The 21,947-nt window shown below is 44.2% G+C and overlaps 1 protein-coding gene across 1 annotated transcript in view; it reads left to right on the forward strand.

Annotated features, from left to right (window-relative positions):
• LOC140133190 (uncharacterized) overlaps nucleotides 1–21,947 on the forward strand; it is a 437,171-nt gene that overhangs the window by 39,707 nt on the left and 375,517 nt on the right. The window contains exons 4-5 of the mRNA XM_072153006.1: nucleotides 6,171–6,191; nucleotides 6,712–6,777. Of these exons, the coding sequence (XP_072009107.1) occupies nucleotides 6,171–6,191; nucleotides 6,712–6,777 (87 nt within the window). The remainder of the gene's footprint in view (nucleotides 1–6,170; nucleotides 6,192–6,711; nucleotides 6,778–21,947) is intronic.

Here is a 21,947-nt window from a genome sequence, read left to right on the forward strand (position 1 = left end):
GTACCTCTCAGTTGTCCCTGCTGTGACCGGCGCCTGAGGCAGGCTATTCCACAGATTGACAGTTCTCATAGTAAAAAAGCCCTGTCGCCTCCGGTGATTAAACCTTGATTTCTCCAAACGGAGACAGTGCCCTCTTGTCTTTTGATTTGATTTAATCTAAAACAACTTACCACCATATTTTTTGTATGGGCCATTCATATATTTATATAAATTAATCATGTCCCCTCGTAGACGTTTCTTTTTCAGACTAAATAAATCTAGTTGTTTTAATCTTTACTTATAACTAAGACCTTCCATACCCCTTATCATTTTTGTGTCTCTACGTTGAACCCTCTCCAGCTTCAGTGCATCCTTTGTATGGACCGGTGCCTAAACTGGACAGCATATTCCAGGTGAGGCCGAACCAATGCTTTGTACAGTGGTACTATTACATCCCTATCACGAGAGTCCATACCACTTTTGATACATGATAAGATCCTATTGGCTTTAGAGGCAGCTGATTGACATTGCATGCTGTTATTCAATTTATGATCAAATAGTACCCCCAGGTCCTTCTCAACAAGGGACTCTCCCAGATTTACTCCCCCAAGGACATATTTTGCCTTTGGATTATTAGACCCCAGGTGCATAACCTTACATTTATCCACGTTGAACCTCATTTGCCAAGTGGAGGACCAAACACTCACTTTGTCCAAGTCACCCTGCAGCCTATGAACATCCTGCATAAACTATATTACACTACACAGCTTAGTGTCATCTGCAAAATAGACACAGTGCTATTAATTCCTACCTCTATATCATTAATAAATATATTAAGTAGTAGTGGGCCAAGCATTGAACCCTGGGGTGCACCACAGACATCACGGAATCCCTGAACATTTTAGACAGTGGTATAGCAATAACAGAACTGAGTTCTTTAAGAACTCTGGGTTGTAACCCATCTGGTCCAGGAGCCTTGTACACATTGATTTTATTGAGCTTAGATTGGATCATGTCTGACTGGCACCACCCCCGTCAGAAGTTATTTTTTCTATTATATAAACGGAGCTAAAAAACCTATTAAGTATCTCTGCCTTCTCTTGGTATTCAGTCACCGATGCCCCATTTTCAGAATAAAGGGGACCCATTTTTTTTGCATTGATATACTTAAAAATTTCTTGCCATTTTGTTTTGTTATCTTTAGCCACCTGTCTTTCATTGTGTATTTTGGCTTATTTGGCTGATATCCATTTTACAGATTTTAGTAAGTTTTTTGTAAGTATTGAAAGTCTTAGGTGACCCGTCAGATTTATATTTTTTGAATGCCCTCTTTTTCTCATTAATTGCATTTTTAACTGTAGCTGTAAGCCATGTGGGGTGTAATCTAGCCCGTCCATGCCGAACCCTGGCACCAGGGAGACAGCAAACCATTCGGTTGAGGTGGTCTTGGCGTCAAATTATTCTATCCATCTTCCTGATTATAGAGTCCCCTACAACCACTAGCTGCCTTGGCTTACCTGCACTCCCATCCACCCTACTGCTAGCTGGTCTGCTTCCCTGGCTTTTAGGGAGAGCAGGATCTGCTAGGGCTGCCATTTCTGACACTGACATCCTTACATCATTGCACAATTTTGTAATTTTGCTTGGATGTTCAGAGCCAGAGTTGGCCTTCCTTTTCTTTGACCCCTTTCTACTCCCTCTATTTACAGTAACCCAGCTACCCACCTGGCCCTGCTGGCTTTCCTCTCCACCCTCCACTTCTATCCTGCTTATTGCTTGGTCTCAAGATTGTCGATTGCTCGCAGCTGTGCAATATCTTCCTCCAGATCTCTAACACAAGCTTCCAGTAGAAAAATATGGACACATCAGCGGTATTCACCCTGGAACTCCTGCTCCAGCAGTGTATACACATATGGCAGAGTGTTCACTGGAGCACACCACCAATCTTGCTTGCCATATCCTAGTTACAAAACTGTGATGCGTATATAAATCAAGAGATATAAAAGATTACTTACAGTTCTGTGGACTTCTCTTTTTCAAACTCCGCTTTTTTCAACTCCACTTATGTTCACAAGCCCCTTAGAAACACAATCCAAAATTGAGCAACTCCATTAAGAAAGAAGTCCAGCATTTGTGTCTTTAGCGCTGTGTGGTATTGCACGTCTGTGCTTGTGGATGGCGCTGTGGATGGAGCACCATCCACAAGCACAGATGTGAAATACCACGCAGCGCTAAAGACACATAAATGCTGGACTTCTTTCTTCCTTCTTACAGCGGTAGACGTATTTGACAAAAGCTTATTTTAGCTGAAACGTTATACTTTGGATTACCGCAATAAAACTTTGTTCATTAACTTAAACTTTGTGTGCCTGGATATTCTTTATAATATAATAATTTTGTAATTTTATGTACATTGTGGAAAATCAGTATTTGATAAAATGCTGATTTTGCAAGTTTTCTCACCTGCAAAGAAGAAGTCTGTTATTTTTATTCTAGGTGCACTTTAACTGTGAGAGACAGAATATTAAAAACATACAGAAAATCACATTTTATAGATTTTAAATAATTAATACTCAATACAGATGTTTATACTTTTCTGCTTGCCAATTGTCCTGTAGTACATCCCACGCTTGTGTAGGCATACAATTTTTTTCTCTAGTGTCCTCAGACAGTCTTTTGGCCAAGGCAATGGTTCAGAGGTTAAAGTGTGATTGATTGTGTTGACATGTGGGGTTTATATAAGTAACGAGTGCAGAGTAGGGGGTCGTAGCATCAGGACGGGTGAATGGAGAGGGCATCACACATCTCAAAAATGGTAGCAATGAAAACGCCTTAAAAAATTATCTTAAACAGCTCTAGATATCATACTGTTGTATGAAAAGATAATTGGCATCAGTATATGGCAAAATGAAGAAATATTGTTTTGTATACAAAGTTCCATTTTTTAAAAAAACTACTAAACATAATAAAGCCTACATACAGTAAATTTGGTAGTGATTGTTAAGACCCAAAGAAAAAAGGGGAGGTGTCGTTTGGAGCACACATTGTCAAGTCACTTTTTCCTGTTTGTCAGGATATGACATGTACTATAAAATATGCATAAAAACAGACACCATCAGACTAATTTTTTACCCTATCTTTTACAATATTTTTATGTAATATAAAATACTGACACTTGGAAGTTCAATGTGTTACACATGAAATAAGCCTTTACTTACCTCTGTAAATAAAAAAAAATTAATTTTAAGGTTTTTTTAAGGTGAGCAGCAAAAAATGGAAACCCCAAAGTATCTGTATGTCACACTTCAGCTCCTGCTGTGTGAAGAGGGCTCACGGGTTGAGTCCTCTCCATAGACGGTAGGTGTTTGCTGCGTATTGCAGCAAACACCCACTGGTAACACCCACTGTCTGGGCTGGCACTGATCTCAGGTGTTAACCCTGTAAATGCCTCTGTCAAAGCTGCCTCCGGCCTCAAAAATAGTAAAAAAGTAAATTTAAAAAAGTAAAAAAAAAATTAAATTGAAAAAATATAAAAATTCAAATCACCCTCTTTCTCTAAAACAGAAATTTATAAATATAAATAATCAGTAAAAATCCTAAACATGCTAGGTATTACTGCATCCTAAAATGTTCGATCTCTGTAAATATAAAAACCTTTTTTTCCCAGTGTTTAACCCCGTAACGGAAAATAGCGCCTCAAGACGAAAATACCACTTATTTGCCATTTTGAAATAAGTGATCAAAAGGCCGTACATGAAAACATGTCCAAAAGTTGCAAATAATGACACCACCCACAACTCTGTACACCAAAGTATGAAAAACCTATATAAATTTGGTATCCACATGATCAAAGAATGAATTATACATGTCATTTCCGGCGCACAGGGAAAGCCGTAAAATCCAAGCCCACAAGAAAATGGCACAAATTCCTTTTTTTACCAACTACACTGCATTTGTAATTTTGCTTCCCCGCATCCCCGTACACGGCATTGAATATTAAATACTGTCACTATGAAGTACGAAGAAAACAAGCCTTCGATTGTCTTTTTACATGGAAAAATAAAAAAGTTATAGATTTTTTGAAAAATTTATAGATTTGTGAAAAATGGAAATGCAAAAACAAAAAAGGGCCAATTTGTTAAGGGTTTAAAGATAAACAAACAGGTCTGAGGGAGCAGGAATTATTTTTGGGTGGTAGTTGATCAATTATTTATTTCACGCCATAAAATGCTAATTAATTTAAAAATCATACAATGTAATTTTTTTGAATTTTTGCTCAAAGTTGAAATGTACGTATAAAAATTGCACACCTCTCCATTGTTTTATAGGTGGGAAAACTTGCTAAATCAGCAGTGTATCAATTACTAATTTTCATCACTGTAAGGGGGAGGTTTATTACTGATTTTATGCCAGTTTAAAATCGTGAATACACCACACGACGCCCACCAGGTATATCAAAAGACCTAAAACCTGATATCATACGCCGGTGCAGGATAAATCTCCCCCTAAGTCTTTCTTAAAAGCAATAGGGGTATTTATCCTTGGGTCTGTACCAGTTTTCTGAAAGGATGTTGAGTAGGCCACATCAGGGAAATAGTCTATAGCAGATTTCTAGGTCGAACCTTGCATGGAATTCAAATAAGGAGAGGAGAGACTATTGTGCAACGATATACAAAACAACATGGTATACATGGATATATATATGTATGTATGTGTGTATATATATATATATATATATATATATATATATATATATATATATATGACTGGATCCAGGGGGGAGTATAACAATTGATATGCACAAAGTAACCAGTCATGATAAATTTGCCCTCATAGAGCTTGCGGCTGTCAATGGTCTGTTTATACACTCACCGGCCACTTTATTAGGTACACCATGCTAGTAACGGGTTGGACCCCCTTTTGCCTTCAGAACTGCCTCAATTCTTCGTGGCATAGATTCAACAAGGTGCTGGAAGCATTCCTCAGAGATTTTGGTCCATATTGACACGATGGCATCACACAGTTGACACAGATTTGTCGGCTGTACATCCATGATGCGAATCTCCCGTTCCACCACATCCCAAAAATGCTCTATTGGATTGAGATCTGGTGACTGTGGAGGCCATTTGAGTACAGTGAACTCATTGTCATGTTCAAGAAACCAGTCCGAGATTATTCCAGCTTTATGACATGGCGCATTATCCTGCTGAAAGTAGCCATCAGATGTTGGGCACATTGTGGGCATAAAGGGATGGACATGGTCAGCAACAATACTCAGGTAGGCTGTGGCATTGCAACGATGCTCAATTGGTACCAAGGGGCCCAAAGAGTGCCAAGAAAATATTCCCCACACAATGACACCACCACCACCAGCCTGAACCGTTGATACGAGGCAGGATGGATCCATGCTTTCATGTTGTTGACGCCAAATTCTGACCCTACCATCCGAATGTCGCAGCAGAAATCGAGACTCATCAGACTAGGCAACGTTTTTCCAATCTTCTACTGTCCAATTTCGATGAGCTTGTGCAAATTGTAGCCTCAGTTTCCTGTTCTTAGCTGAAAGGAGTGGCACCTGGTGTGGTCTTCTGCTGCTGTAGCCCATCTGTACTGTGCATTCAGAGATGCTCTTCTGACTACCTTGGTTGTAACGGGTGCCGATTTGAGTCACTGTTGCCTTTCTATAAGCCCGATCCAGTCTGCCCATTCTCCTCTGACCTCTGGCATCAACAAGGCATTTCCGCCCACAGAACTGCCGCACACTGGATGTTTTTTCTTTTTCGGACCATTCTCTGTAAACCCTAGAGATGGTTCTGTGTGAAAATCCCAGTAGATCAGCAGTTTCTGAAATACTCAGACCAGCCCTTCTGGCACCAACAACCATGCCATGTTCAAAGGCACTCAAATCACCTTTCTTCCCCATACTGATGCTCAGTTTGAACTGCAGGAGATTGTCTTGACCATGTCTACATGCCTAAATGCACTGAGTTGCCGCCATGTGATTGACTGATTAAAAATTAAGTGTTAACGAGCAGTTGGACAGGTGTACCTAATAAAGTGGCCGGTGAGTGTATATGTTAATACACCACCCTGGGCTCCTGTGTCTGTTTATTCAATTGTCTGTCTTTGTTTTCTATCTATCAAAGAACTAAGTAAGACTTATAGATGCATTCTATTCTCTACCCTTACAGGTCAAAGAAGCTGAGGCAGAGGTACAGTTTATTCACAGTTTTGTCATATACACTACCATTTAATAGCTGTTGCATCATAAAGAACCAGATATGTTTGTTTGGGTTCTGTAAAATGATAGGACTGTAATTGGTGAGCAGTAATTCAAAGGGTACGGTCACACGTCGTTGTGTTACAAAACGCAAATGTTAACGATTGGGCTAAAGCATGTGTTGACATTGTGCTAACAAATACATGCATTAACCGCAATGTTAACACATATGTTAACAATGCGTTAACGGTTGTGTTTTGTAAACACACGTGTTACCAGCTGTTTAATTAGGCAAATCACTTTTCAGCTATTGCAAAGCGTTTTTTAAACGCATGCGTTAAACGCAACGTGTGACCGCACCCTATGGCTTTAATATAACAAGCAGGTTGGAAAATGGTTAGAAGTTTTACTTCTAATTATATAATAATGATTTAATATGAGTTCATTCCATATGGCAATACTAAGTTCATATCCAACTGAAATTTGCTCTGATTTTTCATTTTTCATTACAGTGTGAGGGCTCTTTATGTTTAGCTTTAAACGGAGCTACTGGACCTAAAGGACTAAAAGGCTTAAAGGTTTGTCAGCATTTCATCCCCTTAACCCCTTAAGGACGCAGCCATTTTGTAGCTTAAAGGGGTATTCTCATCAGGGCATTTACATTTAATTAAATTCATTTACCATATGTAAACATTTCTTCAATTGGATGTTAATAAAAAAAATGTTCCTGTGTGAAGATAATTTTCTATAAATGTAGTGATATGGTCCCTTAGAAACCAGATAGCTTCCTCGGATACGACCACGTCACACTCTGGCAGCGGTGGCCAGCCATGCGCTATAGAGTCCTGACAGGACCACCAGGATTCCGCAATCATTACCACAGGACGGCTATGGGACCTGCAGTAACTCCTGGACATTTCATATACAAAAACCTTTTGTTTCTTTGTGCAATCTCTCCAGTAGAGGTGGCCGTATCCGAGGAAGCTATCTCGTTTCTAAGGGACCAAATGACTACATTTATGAGAAATTATCTTCACACAGGAGCATTTTTTTTAATAACATCCAATTGAAGAAATGTTTATATATGGCAGATTAATGAAACTGAATGTGAGTGTCCAGATGAGAATACCCCTTTAAGGCTTAGCCCGATTTTTTGGATTCTTGACCTGCGTCACTTTATATGGTTATAACTTTTGAACACTGTTACTTATCAAAGCGATAGTGAGATTGTTTTTTCCCCACATGTTGTACTTCATTTTAGTAGTAAATTTTGGCTGATAAGTTTTGTGTTTATTTACAAAAAAAGAAAAAATTTTCGAAATTCGAAATCATTGCGTTTTCAGGCAAATAGATTTACCACCTAAATAAATTGCTGAATAACATTTCCCATATGTCTACTTTACATTTTCATCATTTTTGGAATGTCTGGATAATTTATTTTGATGTCACGCGGCTTACAAATCGAATATCGCTTTTCCGGATTTTCAGAATTAACTATTTTGGGGATAAATACTGTTTTGAATGAAATTTTACATATTTAGAATTAAAACCCCCTTTATAACCAACCCATTTTCAAATCTGCACCCCTCAAGCTATCAGAAACAGCTTTTAAAAGATTGTTAACTCCTTGAGATCTTCATAGTAATTGAATCAAAATGGAGGTGGAATTTAGAATGGTCAAATTGTGCCAGTTATACGTTCATTTAGCCCTAAAATTTACACATCTCCAAAAGATAAAAAAAGAAAACTCACCATACAATTTGTTCTGCAATTACTCCAAAGTACAGAGACCCCCCACATGTGGCCGTGAATTATTTTATGGGCGCACAGCGAGGCGCAGGAGGGAAGGAGCGCCCTGCAGCTGCCAGGATTTTAGTTTCCTCATTGGCCCCTTTTGTAGGCTATAAAATTTTCGCTTTTCTGTTATTGGGGCCATGTGATGGCATTTATTTTGTGGGATGAGATGCTTTTTCCAATGTTACCATTTTGGGGTTGGTATCCCCTATTGTTGAAAATTTAGGAACTTTTTTTTGAGGGCCGGAGTAGAAAAGCATCAATTCTGTACTGGATTCTTTCCTTTTTTTATTGTTGTTCACCGTTTAGCCCAATAATCATATTATCTTTATTTTAGGAGCCGATACGATTACGGGGATACCATACATGAATATTTTTTCTTACGTTTTACTAAATTTGTCAAATAAAACCCTAATGTGGGGAAAAATCTATCATTTTTGTGTTGCCGTCTTCCAAGTGGCATAACATTTTTATTTTTTTTGGCTACAGAGCTGGTGGATGGCTTGCTTTTGCGGGACATGTTGTACTTTGCAACAGTAACATTCTGGAGTACTTATGTTTTTTTATCACTTTTTATAGCATTTTTTGTGGGATTGAAAAGGTAAAAATCATAATTTTTTGAGGGTTTATAACAGTTTTTTTTACGATGTTTATCGTGCGGGTTCAATAATTATTTACTGTTATTCTACGGGTTGTTACGGACGCGGTGATATATGTGGGGTTTGTGTTTTGATTTAGAACTTTTTTTGCATTTTATGTCTCTTTATGCTTTTGGGCATTTTTATTGATTTCTTTCTTTATTTTTTGTTGAATAATCATTTTTTTTTACTTTTTCCCTTTTTCTAGCATGGGACATGAACAAGGAATCTGACCGCGGCATCTAACATGCCTCTAGGGGGTCTCTCCCCCATATTCTCCCCCCCCGAACCGTTTTCGGGGGGCATTGATCGTAGTTAAGCACCCGCAATCAGAGCCCACTCCGACGGCGGATGTTACACTGGGGTGCCGGCTATCAGTCACAGCCGGCACCCCGTGTTTTCCGATGTCGGTTCGGCTCAGATCTTGAGCTGAACCGGCATCGGCTCTGCGTCCAATATATCGGAAGCTGAGCTCTAAGTCACTGCGCTCAGCGGCCGATATATCGGACGCAGAGCGGGAAGGGGTTAAAAACATGTTCAATACTGGATTCCAGTAAAGTACGAAATTATAAAGACGGTCATACACTGCTTGCATCTGAAAAGTACATGCTTCCAATTAGAGCAGGGTGCATAAGAAGCTTGTGACACAATTTGAAAGTTATGTCCCACACTCAGTCCGAATCAGCCGGATTGTCCAATTGCACGCTCCCCAATTTGTGTTGCATGGAAGCCAGTGCAGCTGCACCAAAAAATGATTGCGTGCGACATAATCCCAGTGCAGACACCTGTTAAATACCTGTCCAATCCGTATAATCCCTGAAAAAGGTGTACAGCCTACACTTTAGGCTAGTGCCACACCTACCGCTTTGTCTGCGTTTGAAAACGCAAACGCAGACAAAGCTGCACCCACCGGGGCGGGCTGCAGCCCGATCGCATCGGCGTATCTATCGAAACGCCTCTGAATGAGCCGCCGGTGTTTTGCGTTAATTTAATGCTAAACACCGGCGGCTCGTTCCCGATTGCAGGTATTTCCATACCCTGACAGTTCCCTGACAGTGTTATAATGCTGCTACCCCTAACAATATCCACAAATACTGTAATACAATACGTGTAAACATTTGCCTTGCATTTAAACAATTAAATGCGTTACCGATCGCTTGTCTTTAACTGGAAACTCATATGCGATCAATCGAGGCTTGTCCTAGTGCCACATGTGAACATGCCCCAAGAAATTTCCCCACAGCCCCCCAGTAATGTCCTCACGCCGCCCCCCGTAATGTCCCCCACATAGCTCCCCAGCAATCTCCACAAACAGCCCGCCAGTAATTTCCTCCCCACACTCCCCTGTAATGTTCCCACACAGCCCTCCAGTAACGTTCCCCACAAGCCCCCCCATAATGTCCCCAACAGAGCCCCCCAGTAATGTCCCCCAAACAGCTCCCCAGTAATGCCACCCACACAGCCCCCCAGTAATGTCCCCCACACAGCCTCCAGGTAATGTCCCAAACATAGCCCCCCATTAATATCCCCCACACATCTCCCCAGTATTGTCTCCCACACATCCCCCCCAGTAATGTGGCCCGCATATCCCCCCCAGTAATGTTCCCCACACCCCCCAGTAATGTCCTCCACACAGACCCCAATAATGTGCCCCACCACATCCCACAGCTTCAGTATTAATGTCCCCAACACAGCCCCCAGTAATGTCCCTCATGTCCCCCAGTAATGTGCCCACACAACCCTCGAGTAATGTCCCTCACTGCTCCATCAGTAATGTCTCCCACACATCCCCCCAGTAAGGTGCCCCACACAGTCCCCCAGTAAGGTGCCACACACAGCCCCCCTAGTAAGGTGCCCCACACAGCTCCCCAGTAATGTTCTCACAGAATTATCCCCTGTTCTCCCCCTTCCCCAAGCTGAGTTGTGTTTCCCCCACAACTCAGTTCTGTACACAGGCTTGTCCTACAGGTCATGTGACACATTACATTATCAAAGGTTTTTCAGCCAGTAATGTCCACACACAGCCCCCCAGCGTTGTCCTCCACAAATCTCCACATTAATGTCCTCGACACTGCTCCCCAGTGATGCCCCCCACACAGCTCTTCAGTAATGTTCCCACAAATCCCCCCAGTAATGTACCCCAAAACCTCCCCAGTAATACCCCTATAGCTCCCCAGTAATGGCCCCCAAACATCCTCCCAGTAATGTCCCCCACAAAACCCCTAGTAATGCCCCATACACAGCCCCCCAGTAATGTCCCATACACAGCCCCCCAGTAATGTCCCATACACAGCCCCCCAGTAATGTCCCATACACAGCCCCCCAGTAATGTCCTATACACAGCCCCCCAGTAATGTCCCCCACAACCCTCCAGTAATGTCCCCCACACATTTACCCAGTAGTGTCCCTCATACAGCCCCCAGTAATGTCGCCAACGCAGCCTCCTAGTAATGTCCCCCACACAGCTCCCCAATAATGTTCCCCACACAGCTCCCCAGTAATGTCCCCCAAAAACCTCTTCCGTAATGTCCCTTACAAAGCCATCAGTGATATCCCCCACATGGCTCCCCAGTAATGTCCTCCATTCAGACCCCAGTAATGTTCCCCACACTGCCCCAGTTATGTGCCCATACAGCACCCCAATGATGTGCCCATACAGGACCCCAGTAATGTCCCCACATACCCCCTAGTGATGTCTCCCAGACAGCTCCCCAGTAATATCCCCCACAACCCCCTAAAAATGTCCCCCACACAGCCCCCCAATAATGTCCCCCACTGCTCCACTAGTAATGTCTGCCACACAGCTCCCCAGGAATCTCCCTCACACAGCTCCCCAGGAATCTCCCCCACACAGCTCCCCAGGAATCTCCCCCACACAGCTCCCCAAGAATCTCCCCAACACAGCTCCCCAGTAATATCATCCACACCCTCCCCAGTAATGTTCCCCACATCCCCCAGTAAGGTTCCCCACACCCCTCCAGTAATGTCCCCCAAACATCCCTGCCCAGTAATGTCCCCCACACAGCCCCCCAGTAATGTCCTCACACAGTTACCCCCATGTTCTTACCCAGGGCCGGATTAAGGTTGGTGGGGGCCCCTGGGCGCAAAATATGGTGGAGGCCCCCATTGAATGTAGTCCAGACAGGGAACAGCTCCCCCAGTAATCACTGTATACAGCTCCCCCAGCAATCACTATAAACAGCGCCCCCAGCAACCACTGTATACAGCTCCCGCAGCAATCACTGTATACAGTTCCCCCAGCAATCACTGTATACAGCTCCCCCAGCAATCACTGTATACAGCTCCCCCCAGCAATCACTATATACAGCTCCCCCAGCAATCACTATATACAGCTCCCCCAGTAATCACTATATACAGCTCCCCCAGTAATCACTATATACAGCTCCCCCAGCAATCACTATATACAGCTCCCCCAGTAATCACTATATACAGCTCCCCCAGCAATCACTATATACAGCACCCCCCAGCAATCACTATATACAGCTCCCCCAGCAATCACTGTATACAGCTCCCCCAGCAATCACTATATACAGCTCCCCCAGCAATCACTATATACAGCTCCCCCAGCAATCACTATATACAGCTCCCCCAACAATCACTATATACAGCTCCCCCAACAATCACTATATACAGCTCCCAGTAATCACTGTATACAGCTCCCCCAGCAATCACTATATACAGCTCCGCAGCAATCACTGTATACAGCTCCCCCAGCAATCACTATATACAGCTCCCCCAGCAATCACTGTATACAGCTCCCCCAGCAATCACTGTATACAGCTCCCCCAGCAATCACTATATACAGCTCCCCCAGCAATCACTATATACAGCTCCCCCAGCAATCACTATATACAGCTCCCCCAGCAATCACTGTATACAGCTCCCCCAGCAATCACTATATACAGCTCCCCCAGCAATCACTATAAACAGCGCCCCCAGCAACCACTGTATACAGCTCCCGGAGCAATCACTGTATACAGCTCCCCCAGCAATCACTGTATACAGCTCTCCCAGAAATCACTGTATACAGCTCCCCCCAGCAATCACTATATACAGCTCCTCCAGCAATCACTGTATACAGCTCCCCCAGCAATCACTATATACAGCTCCCCCAGCAATCACTATATACAGCTCCCCCAACAATCACTATATACAGCTCCCCCAGCAATCACTATATACAGCTCCCCCAGCAATCACTATATACAGCTCCCCCAGCAATCACTATATACAGCTCCCCCAACAATCACTATATACAGCTCCCCCAATAATCACTGTATACAGCTCCCCCAGCAATCACTGTATACAGCTCCCCCAGCAATCACTATATACAGCCCCCAGCAATCACTATATACAGCTCCCCCAGTAATCACTGTATACAGCTCCCCCAGCAATCACTATATACAGCTCCCCAGCAATCACTGTATACAGCTCCCCCAGCAATCACTATATACAGCTCCCCCAGCAATCACTATATACAGCTTCCCCAGCAATCACTATATACAGCTCCTCCAGCAATCACTATATACAGCTCTCGCAGCAATCACTATATACAGTTCCCCCAGCAATCACTATATACAGCTCCCAGCAATCACTATATACAGCTCCCCCAGCAATCACTATATACAGCTCCGCAGCAATCACTGTATACAGCTCCCCCAGCAATCACTATATACAGCTCCCCCAGCAATCACTGTATACAGCTCCCCCAGCAATCACTGTATACAGCTCCCCCAGCAATCACTATATACAGCTCCCCCAGCAATCACTATATACAGCTCCCCCAGCAATCACTATATACAGCTCCCCCAGCAATCACTATATACAGCTCCCCCAGCAATCACTATATACAGCTCCCCCAGCAATCACTATATACAGCTCCCCCAGCAATCACTATATACAGCTCCCCCAGCAATCACTATATACAGCTCCCCCAGCAATCACTATATACAGCTCCTCCAGCAATCACTATATACAGCTCTCGCAGCAATCACTATATACAGTTCCCCCAGCAATCACTATATACAGCTCCCAGTAATCACTATATACAGCTCCCCCAGGAATCACTATATACAGCTCCCCCAGCAATCACTATAAACAGCCCCCAGCAATCACTATATACAGCTCCCCCAGCAATCACTATATACAGCTCCCCCAGCAATCACTATATACAGCTCCCCCAGTAATCACTGTATACAGCTCCCCCAGCAATCACTATATACAGCTCCCCAGCAATCACTGTATACAGCTCCCCCAGCAATCACTATATACAGCTCCCCCAGCAATCACTATATACAGCTTCCCCAGCAATCACTATATACAGCTCCTCCAGCAATCACTATATACAGCTCTCGCAGCAATCACTATATACAGTTCCCCCAGCAATCACTATATACAGCTCCCAGTAATCACTGTATACAGCTCCCCCAGCAATCACTATATACAGCTCCGCAGCAATCACTGTATACAGCTCCCCCAGCAATCACTATATACAGCTCCCCCAGCAATCACTGTATACAGCTCCCCCAGCAATCACTGTATACAGCTCCCCCAGCAATCACTGTATAAAGCTCCCCCAGCAATCACTATATACAGCTCCCCCAGCAATCACTATATACAGCTCCCCCAGCAATCACTATATACAGCTCCCCCAGCAATCACTATATACAGCTCCCCCAGCAATCACTATATACAGCTCCCCCAGCAATCACTATATACAGCTCCCCCAGCAATCACTATATACAGCTCCCCCAGCAATCACTATATACAGCTCCCCCAGCAATCACTATATACAGCTCTCGCAGCAATCACTATATACAGCTCTCGCAGCAATCACTATATACAGTTCCCCCAGCAATCACTATATACAGCTCCCAGTAATCACTATATACAGCTCCCCCAGGAATCACTATATACAGCTCCCCCAGCAATCACTATAAACAGCCCCCAGCAATCACTATATACAGCTCCCCCAGCAATCACTATATACAGCTCCCCAGCAATCACTATATACAGCTCCCCAGCAATCACTATATACAGATCCCCCCAGCAATCACTGTATACAGCTCCCCCAGCAATCACTGTATACAGCTCCCCCAGCAATCACTATATACAGCTCCCCTATAACTATATACACACACCCTATAATGACTATATGCACACCCCCTATTACTATATACAGTCCCCCTATAACTATATACACATTCATATTATTGCTATATACCCCCCCATAATAACTATATACACATTCCTATAATTGCTATATACCCCCATAATAACTATATACACATTCCTATAATTGCTATATACACCCCCATAATAACTATATACACATTCCTATAATTGCTATATACACCCCCATAATAAGTATATACACATTCCTATTTTTGCTATATACCCCCCATACTAACTATATGCACATTCCTATTATTGCTATCTACACCCCCCATACTAACTATATACACATTCATATTATTGCTATAAACCCCCCTATACTAACGATATACACATTCCTATAATTGCTATATACACCCCCCATAATAACTATATACACATTCCTATTATTGCTATATACACCCCCCATAATAACTATATACACATTCCTATTATTGCTATATACCCCCCATAATAACTATATACACATTCCTATAATTGCTATATACACCCCCATAAGAACTATATACACATTCCTATTTTTGCTATATACCCCCCATACTAACTATATACACATTCCTATTATTGCTATATACACCCCCCATACTAACTATGTACACATTCCTATTATTGCTATATACACCCCCCATACTAACTATATACACATTCCTATTATTGCTATATACACCCCCCCCATAATAACTATATACACATTCCTATTATTGCTATATACCCCCCATACTAACTATATACACATTCCTATAATTGCTATATACCCCCCATACTAACTATATACACATTCCTATAATTGCTATATACCCCCCCCCCATAATAACTATATCCACATTCCTATTATTGCTATATACACCCCCATAATAACTATATACACATTCCTATTATTGCTATATACCCCCCATAATAACTATATACACATTCCTATAATTGCTATATACACCCCCATAAGAACTATATACACATTCCTATTTTTGCTATATATACCCCCCATAATAACTATATACACATTCCTATTATTGCTATATACCCCCCATACTAACTATATACACATTCCTATTATTGCTATATACACCCCCCCCATAATAACTATATACACATTCCTATTATTGCTATATACACCCCCCCCATAATAACTATATACACATTCCTATTATTACTATATACCCCCCATACTAACTATATACACATTCCTATTATTGCTATATACAACCCCCCCATAATAACTATATACACATTCCTATTATTGCTATATACCCCCCCCCCCATAATAACTATATACAATCCCCCAATAACAACTATATACAGTCCTACATAAAATACTAAAATTGTACTCACCCTCCATAGTTCCCACGATGTGCGCCGTCCTCATCCTCCCTCGCGGTGTCGGGTGGAGGTAAACAAAGATGGCGGCGCCCTGCTACCGTGAGTCGCGGCGCGGTGACGTCACACGCGGTGACGTCACACTCTGCGTCGTCACCGAGCGGCAGGGCGCCGCCATCTTTATTTACTTCGATCGTCTATGGCAGAGCAGGGAACTTATTGTTCCCTCGCTCTGCCATAGATTAAAGGCAGACATATCAGCGGCATATGGCCCGCAGCCCGGGAAGCCCGGCAACGAATATACTGTTGGCGATTCGGGCGGCCATGCGACCGCCCGAATCGCCCCAATTTGGTGGGGGCCCCTTTAAAGGTGAAGTGGTGGGGGCCCCGGGGCACTCGCCCCGCGAGCCCCCCCTATGATCCGGCTCTGTTCTTCCCCTTCCCTCAGCTCCTATCATGTTGCCCCCTCACCTGCACTGGCTTGCCCTGCAGGTTATGGGACAAATCATCACAGGTCCTGCAGCCTCCTGCAGGCTTTGCTTCCTAGATCACAAAACCCCTTGTCCTGGCAGTTACCCTGAATTGTCACTTCAAGATCGAGCTGTCAGCTTCCAGCTTCACCATGTGTGAAGCGGAGCTGCAGTGAAATATCAAGATGGTAGATATTATTTTATTGCCTTTCAAACTTTGTAACTGCGTTGTCACGGGTGACCCCGCAATCCATGTCTTGGATCGTGGGTGCACCCGTGCGCTGCCTGTTACCGGTCCGGGGTTGTGGCGCAGGTGCTCCCGCGATCCATGTTGCGGTTCGCAGGTGCATCTGTGCTCTGCTGCCTTTGCCCGGTACCCCCCAGGTCAGTACTTACCTGTCCCGGCTCCTGGTGGCTCCATCGCGGTCCCGTCCAGGCTGCAGGTCTGTCTCCTGTGTAGGCCGCGCGCTCCCTACTCTCAAAGAATTTAAAGGGCCCGCGTCCTGGCGACTCCTAGCAACCTCTGCCGGATCTTCACGTCTTCATGTTACTGAAGAGAAAGCCCTCCGTGTTCCTGAGCATTTCCAGACACCTTTGTGTATTCTGTGATTTCCATGTTCCATGGTATTCCCGTTTTCTGGTGTCCTGTGGCAGTCCTGGTATCCTGTGGCGATCCTGCTATCCTGTGGCGGTCCTGGTACCCTGTGGCGGTCCTGGTGTCTTGTGGCGGTCCTGGTGTCCTGTGGCGGTCCTGGTGTCCTGTGGCGGTCCTGGTGTCCTGTTGTGGTCCTGGTGTCCTGTGGCGATCCTGGTGTCCTGTGGCGGTCCTGGTATCCTGTGGCGGTCCTGGTACCAGGGTCCTGGTAATCCAGTAGCTTTCAAGTAGCTTTTCTGCCTGCCATCCGAGGTCCTGCCTGCCATCCGAGGTCCTGCCTGCCATCCGAGGTCCTGCCTTCCCGTGGTCCTGCCCTCCCGTGGTCCTGCCTTCCCATGGTCCTCGTGTCCCATCCTTGGCTGCACCCGCGGAGCGACCTGGTGACTCTGGTGAAGACCAGGATTTCACTTAGACTCTGCTCCCGGGTTGCGGCTATTATTGTTATCCCCTGCGGTGGTCCAGGGAGTCCACTGACTATTCCCATAGACTGTGACATGCATACACTTAGATAATTGGTAAAAGCACTTTTTGTGTGTCTAATTTGCACTTACAGAGCCCATTAGATTCTGAATTATGGGATTGTCTGTTTTGCATTTACCTTACACACTTGGTTTTATAGAAGCAATGGGATACATTTACTAAGGGCTGTGCGCAAGTTTTCTGTCAGACTTTGCACATTCTTTTTAGGGCAAACTGATTGCACTGGTGCTTAAGAAGTGTCTGCACCACATTTTACACAAAATAGGGGGCGTTCTAGTACTCAGTTGTATTGTGCGCCATATTTAACATGCAAAGTCTGACAGAATTGTGTCACATGACCCATGTTAAAGGGGCCTAAAACAAACTGGTGCACTCTTTTGGAGCAGTGCATAGGGAGCCAGATTCATGAAGAAAGTGTGCAAGAAATCCTGAATCTGGGATCCTCTGCACACTACACAGGCATACTGCATTTAGTGCAGTTTGCACTGTTGTTAATAAATGTTCTCCAATGTGTAACTACTAAGCCAGTGATGGGCAACCTTTTGAGCTTTGTGTGTCAAAATTCGCCAAAAGAACGAGCATAACTCGGGTGGTGTGACACCTTGACAAAAAAAGCATTTCCTTCATGCCCTCTTCGCATGGAGAAAGTGTGTGGAGCAAAATAATCACAATGTCTGGCAATTTGCAAGGCGTTGCGATTATTTCAGGGCTTGTACGTCACAAAACTGACACACAAGCCCTGATGACTGTCTTCTATCATACAGTGCACTGACCTTACTCATTATATGATGGGAGTGGTTGTCCTCCCTCATCCCTGCTCTGGAGCTGGTCAGTGTAGAGGTGGCAGCTGCTGGGACATCACACAAGGCAGCAGCAATGTGGCCTCTGACTGTGTTGCCATCCTACCCCCACCACAACTATCAGGAGCTGCAGAGGAGCCTCCTGGGTGTATGGCTGGGTCACCTCTCCTACCGTGCCCTGTGCTGATACCTGTGCTGACTGGAGACACTAGGCACAGCTCACACATGGGGAGGGGCCGGCCAGGGGGAGGAGGAGGAGGGGGGAGTGCTGGAAGCTCAGTGCAATCTCTCAGCCTCCCGGCTACTGCACCTGATCATGTAGGATGAAACTTAACTCTCAGGCAGCCGCGTGTCAGTGAAAATGGCTACGTGTGTCAGCACTGACACGGGTGTCATAGGTTAGCCATCACTGTACTAAGCCATAATAAGTTCTCCATAGACTTTTGTAGGACCATGTTATATATGGCATCAAACACACTTTTATCTTCAAAAGGCAACAGGTTCAGTTTAAAGCAAAATCAAGCATGATAAACCAGGGATACTTACCCATAGATGCAGGCACTGTGACTGTGGAAATCTTCTCATATTTGTTATCCATGACCTCCTTACTCCACCCCCCTCACCCTCTGCTCCCTCAGCACTTCACCCCTCCATTTGCCTGATGTAATTACAGAGCAGCACAATAAGTGTCAATACACATGGGAGGTGGAAGTGCTCACTGTAACAGCATGTAAAACAGCAGCATATCAAATATAGAAAGATTACCACACAGTAGCTATATGGCACAGTCCGACTTTATAATGTGGAGACAAGGGGCGGACTATGAATTTAAAGTGGCCCTGGAAAAAACTGTAAAAGTGGGCCCATTCTGTGGGTGGAGTCAAAAATTAGGCGTGGCCATGCAATCTGGGTGGAGTTACTAAACTCCCCACAAATTGTTAGAGCCACTACCCTAGCAGGGTTGTACAAGGAGGCACTGTACCCGATATGGTATATCTTTATCCTTCTTAGGGTTTTGTCGTCCTGCTGCCACGCTCTTGTGATAGCTCCTTCCCCTGTTGGGGAACTGATCACAAGCAAAGATTTCTGTGTTTGTCCTATGGACTTGGGTGGTGAGCGTTATGATCCAGCATCAAAGCATCATAGTCATGCAGCGCCGGATTGTAACGCTCACCACCCAAGTCCATAGGACGAACACAGAAACCCCCAGTATACAGTCAGCCAGCCCCTGTATATGTATAGCCAGCCATCCCTTGTTTATAGCCAGCAAGCCCCCCCCCCAGTATATAGCCAGTCAGTCCCCCCAATATATAGCCAGCCAGCCCTCCAGTATATAACCAGTCAGTCCCCCAGTATATAGCCAAATAGCTCCCCAGTATATAGCCAGCACCCCCAGTATATAACCAGCCAGCATCCCACAGTATATAGCCACTCAGCCCCCCACAGAATATAGCCAGCCCCCCCCAGTATATAGCCAGTTAGTCCCCCCAGTATATAGCCAGCCCCCCAGTATACAGCCAGCCAGTCCCCCCAGTATACAGCAAGCCCCCACAGTATATAACCAGCCATCCCCCCAGTATATAGCCAGCCCCCCAGTATATAGCCAGTCAGTCCCACCAGTATACAGCCAGCCAGTTCCCCCCAGTATACAGACAGCCAGTCTGCCCAGTATACAGCTAGCCAGTCCCCCCAGTATACAGCCAGCCAGTCCCCCCAGTATACAGCCAGCCAGCCCCCTCCACAGTATATAGCTTGCCAGCCCCCTCCACAGTATATAACCAGCCAGCCCCCCCCCCCACAGTATACAGCCAGCCCCCCCCCCCCACAGTATATAGCCAGCCAGGGATTGAGGGACCAATAGGGAATAGGAAAGATTTTGTACCTCACTTTTCTGTACAGGAGACATCTGCCTACACTTCCAGCTCTGCTAAGTTCACTGACATGACCTGTTCCTCTGTGAGCAGGAGGCAGCAGCTCCTCCCCTCCTTCCAGGAAACCAACAGAAACAAAGTGTAAACAAGCTACGGACTCGTAGGGCTTATCAGCACATCGAGAGGAGGAAGCCATTAGAGCAATGAGGTAATGTGAGGGCTATAGCAAGGAAACTACTGCATATAGGTCAGTGATGGTTAACCTATGGCACTGGTGCCAGAGGTGGCACTCAGAGCCCTTTCTGTGGGCACTCAGGCCATCAGCAGAGATGACTCCAGGTATATACTTGCAGTCCCAGACAGCCCAGGACTTGCTGTGCGCAGAGCTATTTTAAAGTGACAGCTCAACCTGGGACTATTTTCTGCTTTATTGGTGTCCTCAGAGTGCTGATATCAATGAAAACTATCAAGGGAGTATAAATCATAAATTAAATTTCTGTGTTGGCACTTTCCGATAAATAAGCGGGTCTTTGTTGTAGTTTGGGCACTCGGCCTCTAAAAGGTTTGCCAACACTGATATAGGTAATAAAGATAATGGGCAAAGTTGTTTTACATCCCAGCTATTGATTTGTGAAAAAAAAACCTTTACGGTTACTCTTTAAATGTGTATTAATTATGCATTCACATGGTAAGACTTGGCTGTATTACACTGATATAAACTGCAATGGAGACAGAGTGGGACGGTAAAACTGTGTAAAAATAAGTTTAAGAAAATATTTTACAAATAAAAAAATTAAATAAAAGAATGCTAAAAGTCCCCTTAATGCTCGATATATTATAAAACAGCTCTATTAACCACAAAAAAAATCGAAATGTTATACTTCTTTTTCCAATTGCTTTTTTAATCTGCAATTTTATTAAAATATTGAAAAAGCCTTATATGGGTTATTTCTGTAATCTTACTGACCCATAGAATATAAATAATATCATATCTGTGGTATACGGTGCATGAAACAAAAAAAAAAACTCAAAAATCTATATCTGAATAGATTTGTTTTTTTTGCAACCCCACCAAAAATGTTAATACAATGTAACTATGGGGTACAGCCACTGCAAAAATGTGACTGTATTCATTGAGGGGTTTAGTTTCCCTCACTTTTTATTTTCATCAATTTATGCTTTTCATTATATCATAATGCACGATGTGACATGGTTAACAAGGTGGAGCTGTTGGTTTTACATAGTTTGGTTAATTTACCTACTTGTTAGCCATGAGTAAGGGTGGTGGCACACGTGCCGTTTTGGCTGCATTTGCAAACGCAGACTAAACCGCACCGACCGGTGCATTGCGTTAATTTAATGCAAAACACCGGCGGCTCGTTCCCGATCACAGGTGTTACCACAGAAACGCTGATGCGATCGGGCCGCGGGCCGCCCGGTGGGTGCGGTTTGGTCTGCGTTTGAGTTTGCAAATGCAGCCAAAACGGCACGTGTGCCACCACCCTGAGGGTGATATCCTAAACACGTAGGCTGC

This window comes from Engystomops pustulosus, chromosome 5, assembly GCF_040894005.1.
Source record: "Engystomops pustulosus chromosome 5, aEngPut4.maternal, whole genome shotgun sequence".
Lineage (NCBI taxonomy): Eukaryota > Metazoa > Chordata > Amphibia > Anura > Leptodactylidae > Engystomops > Engystomops pustulosus.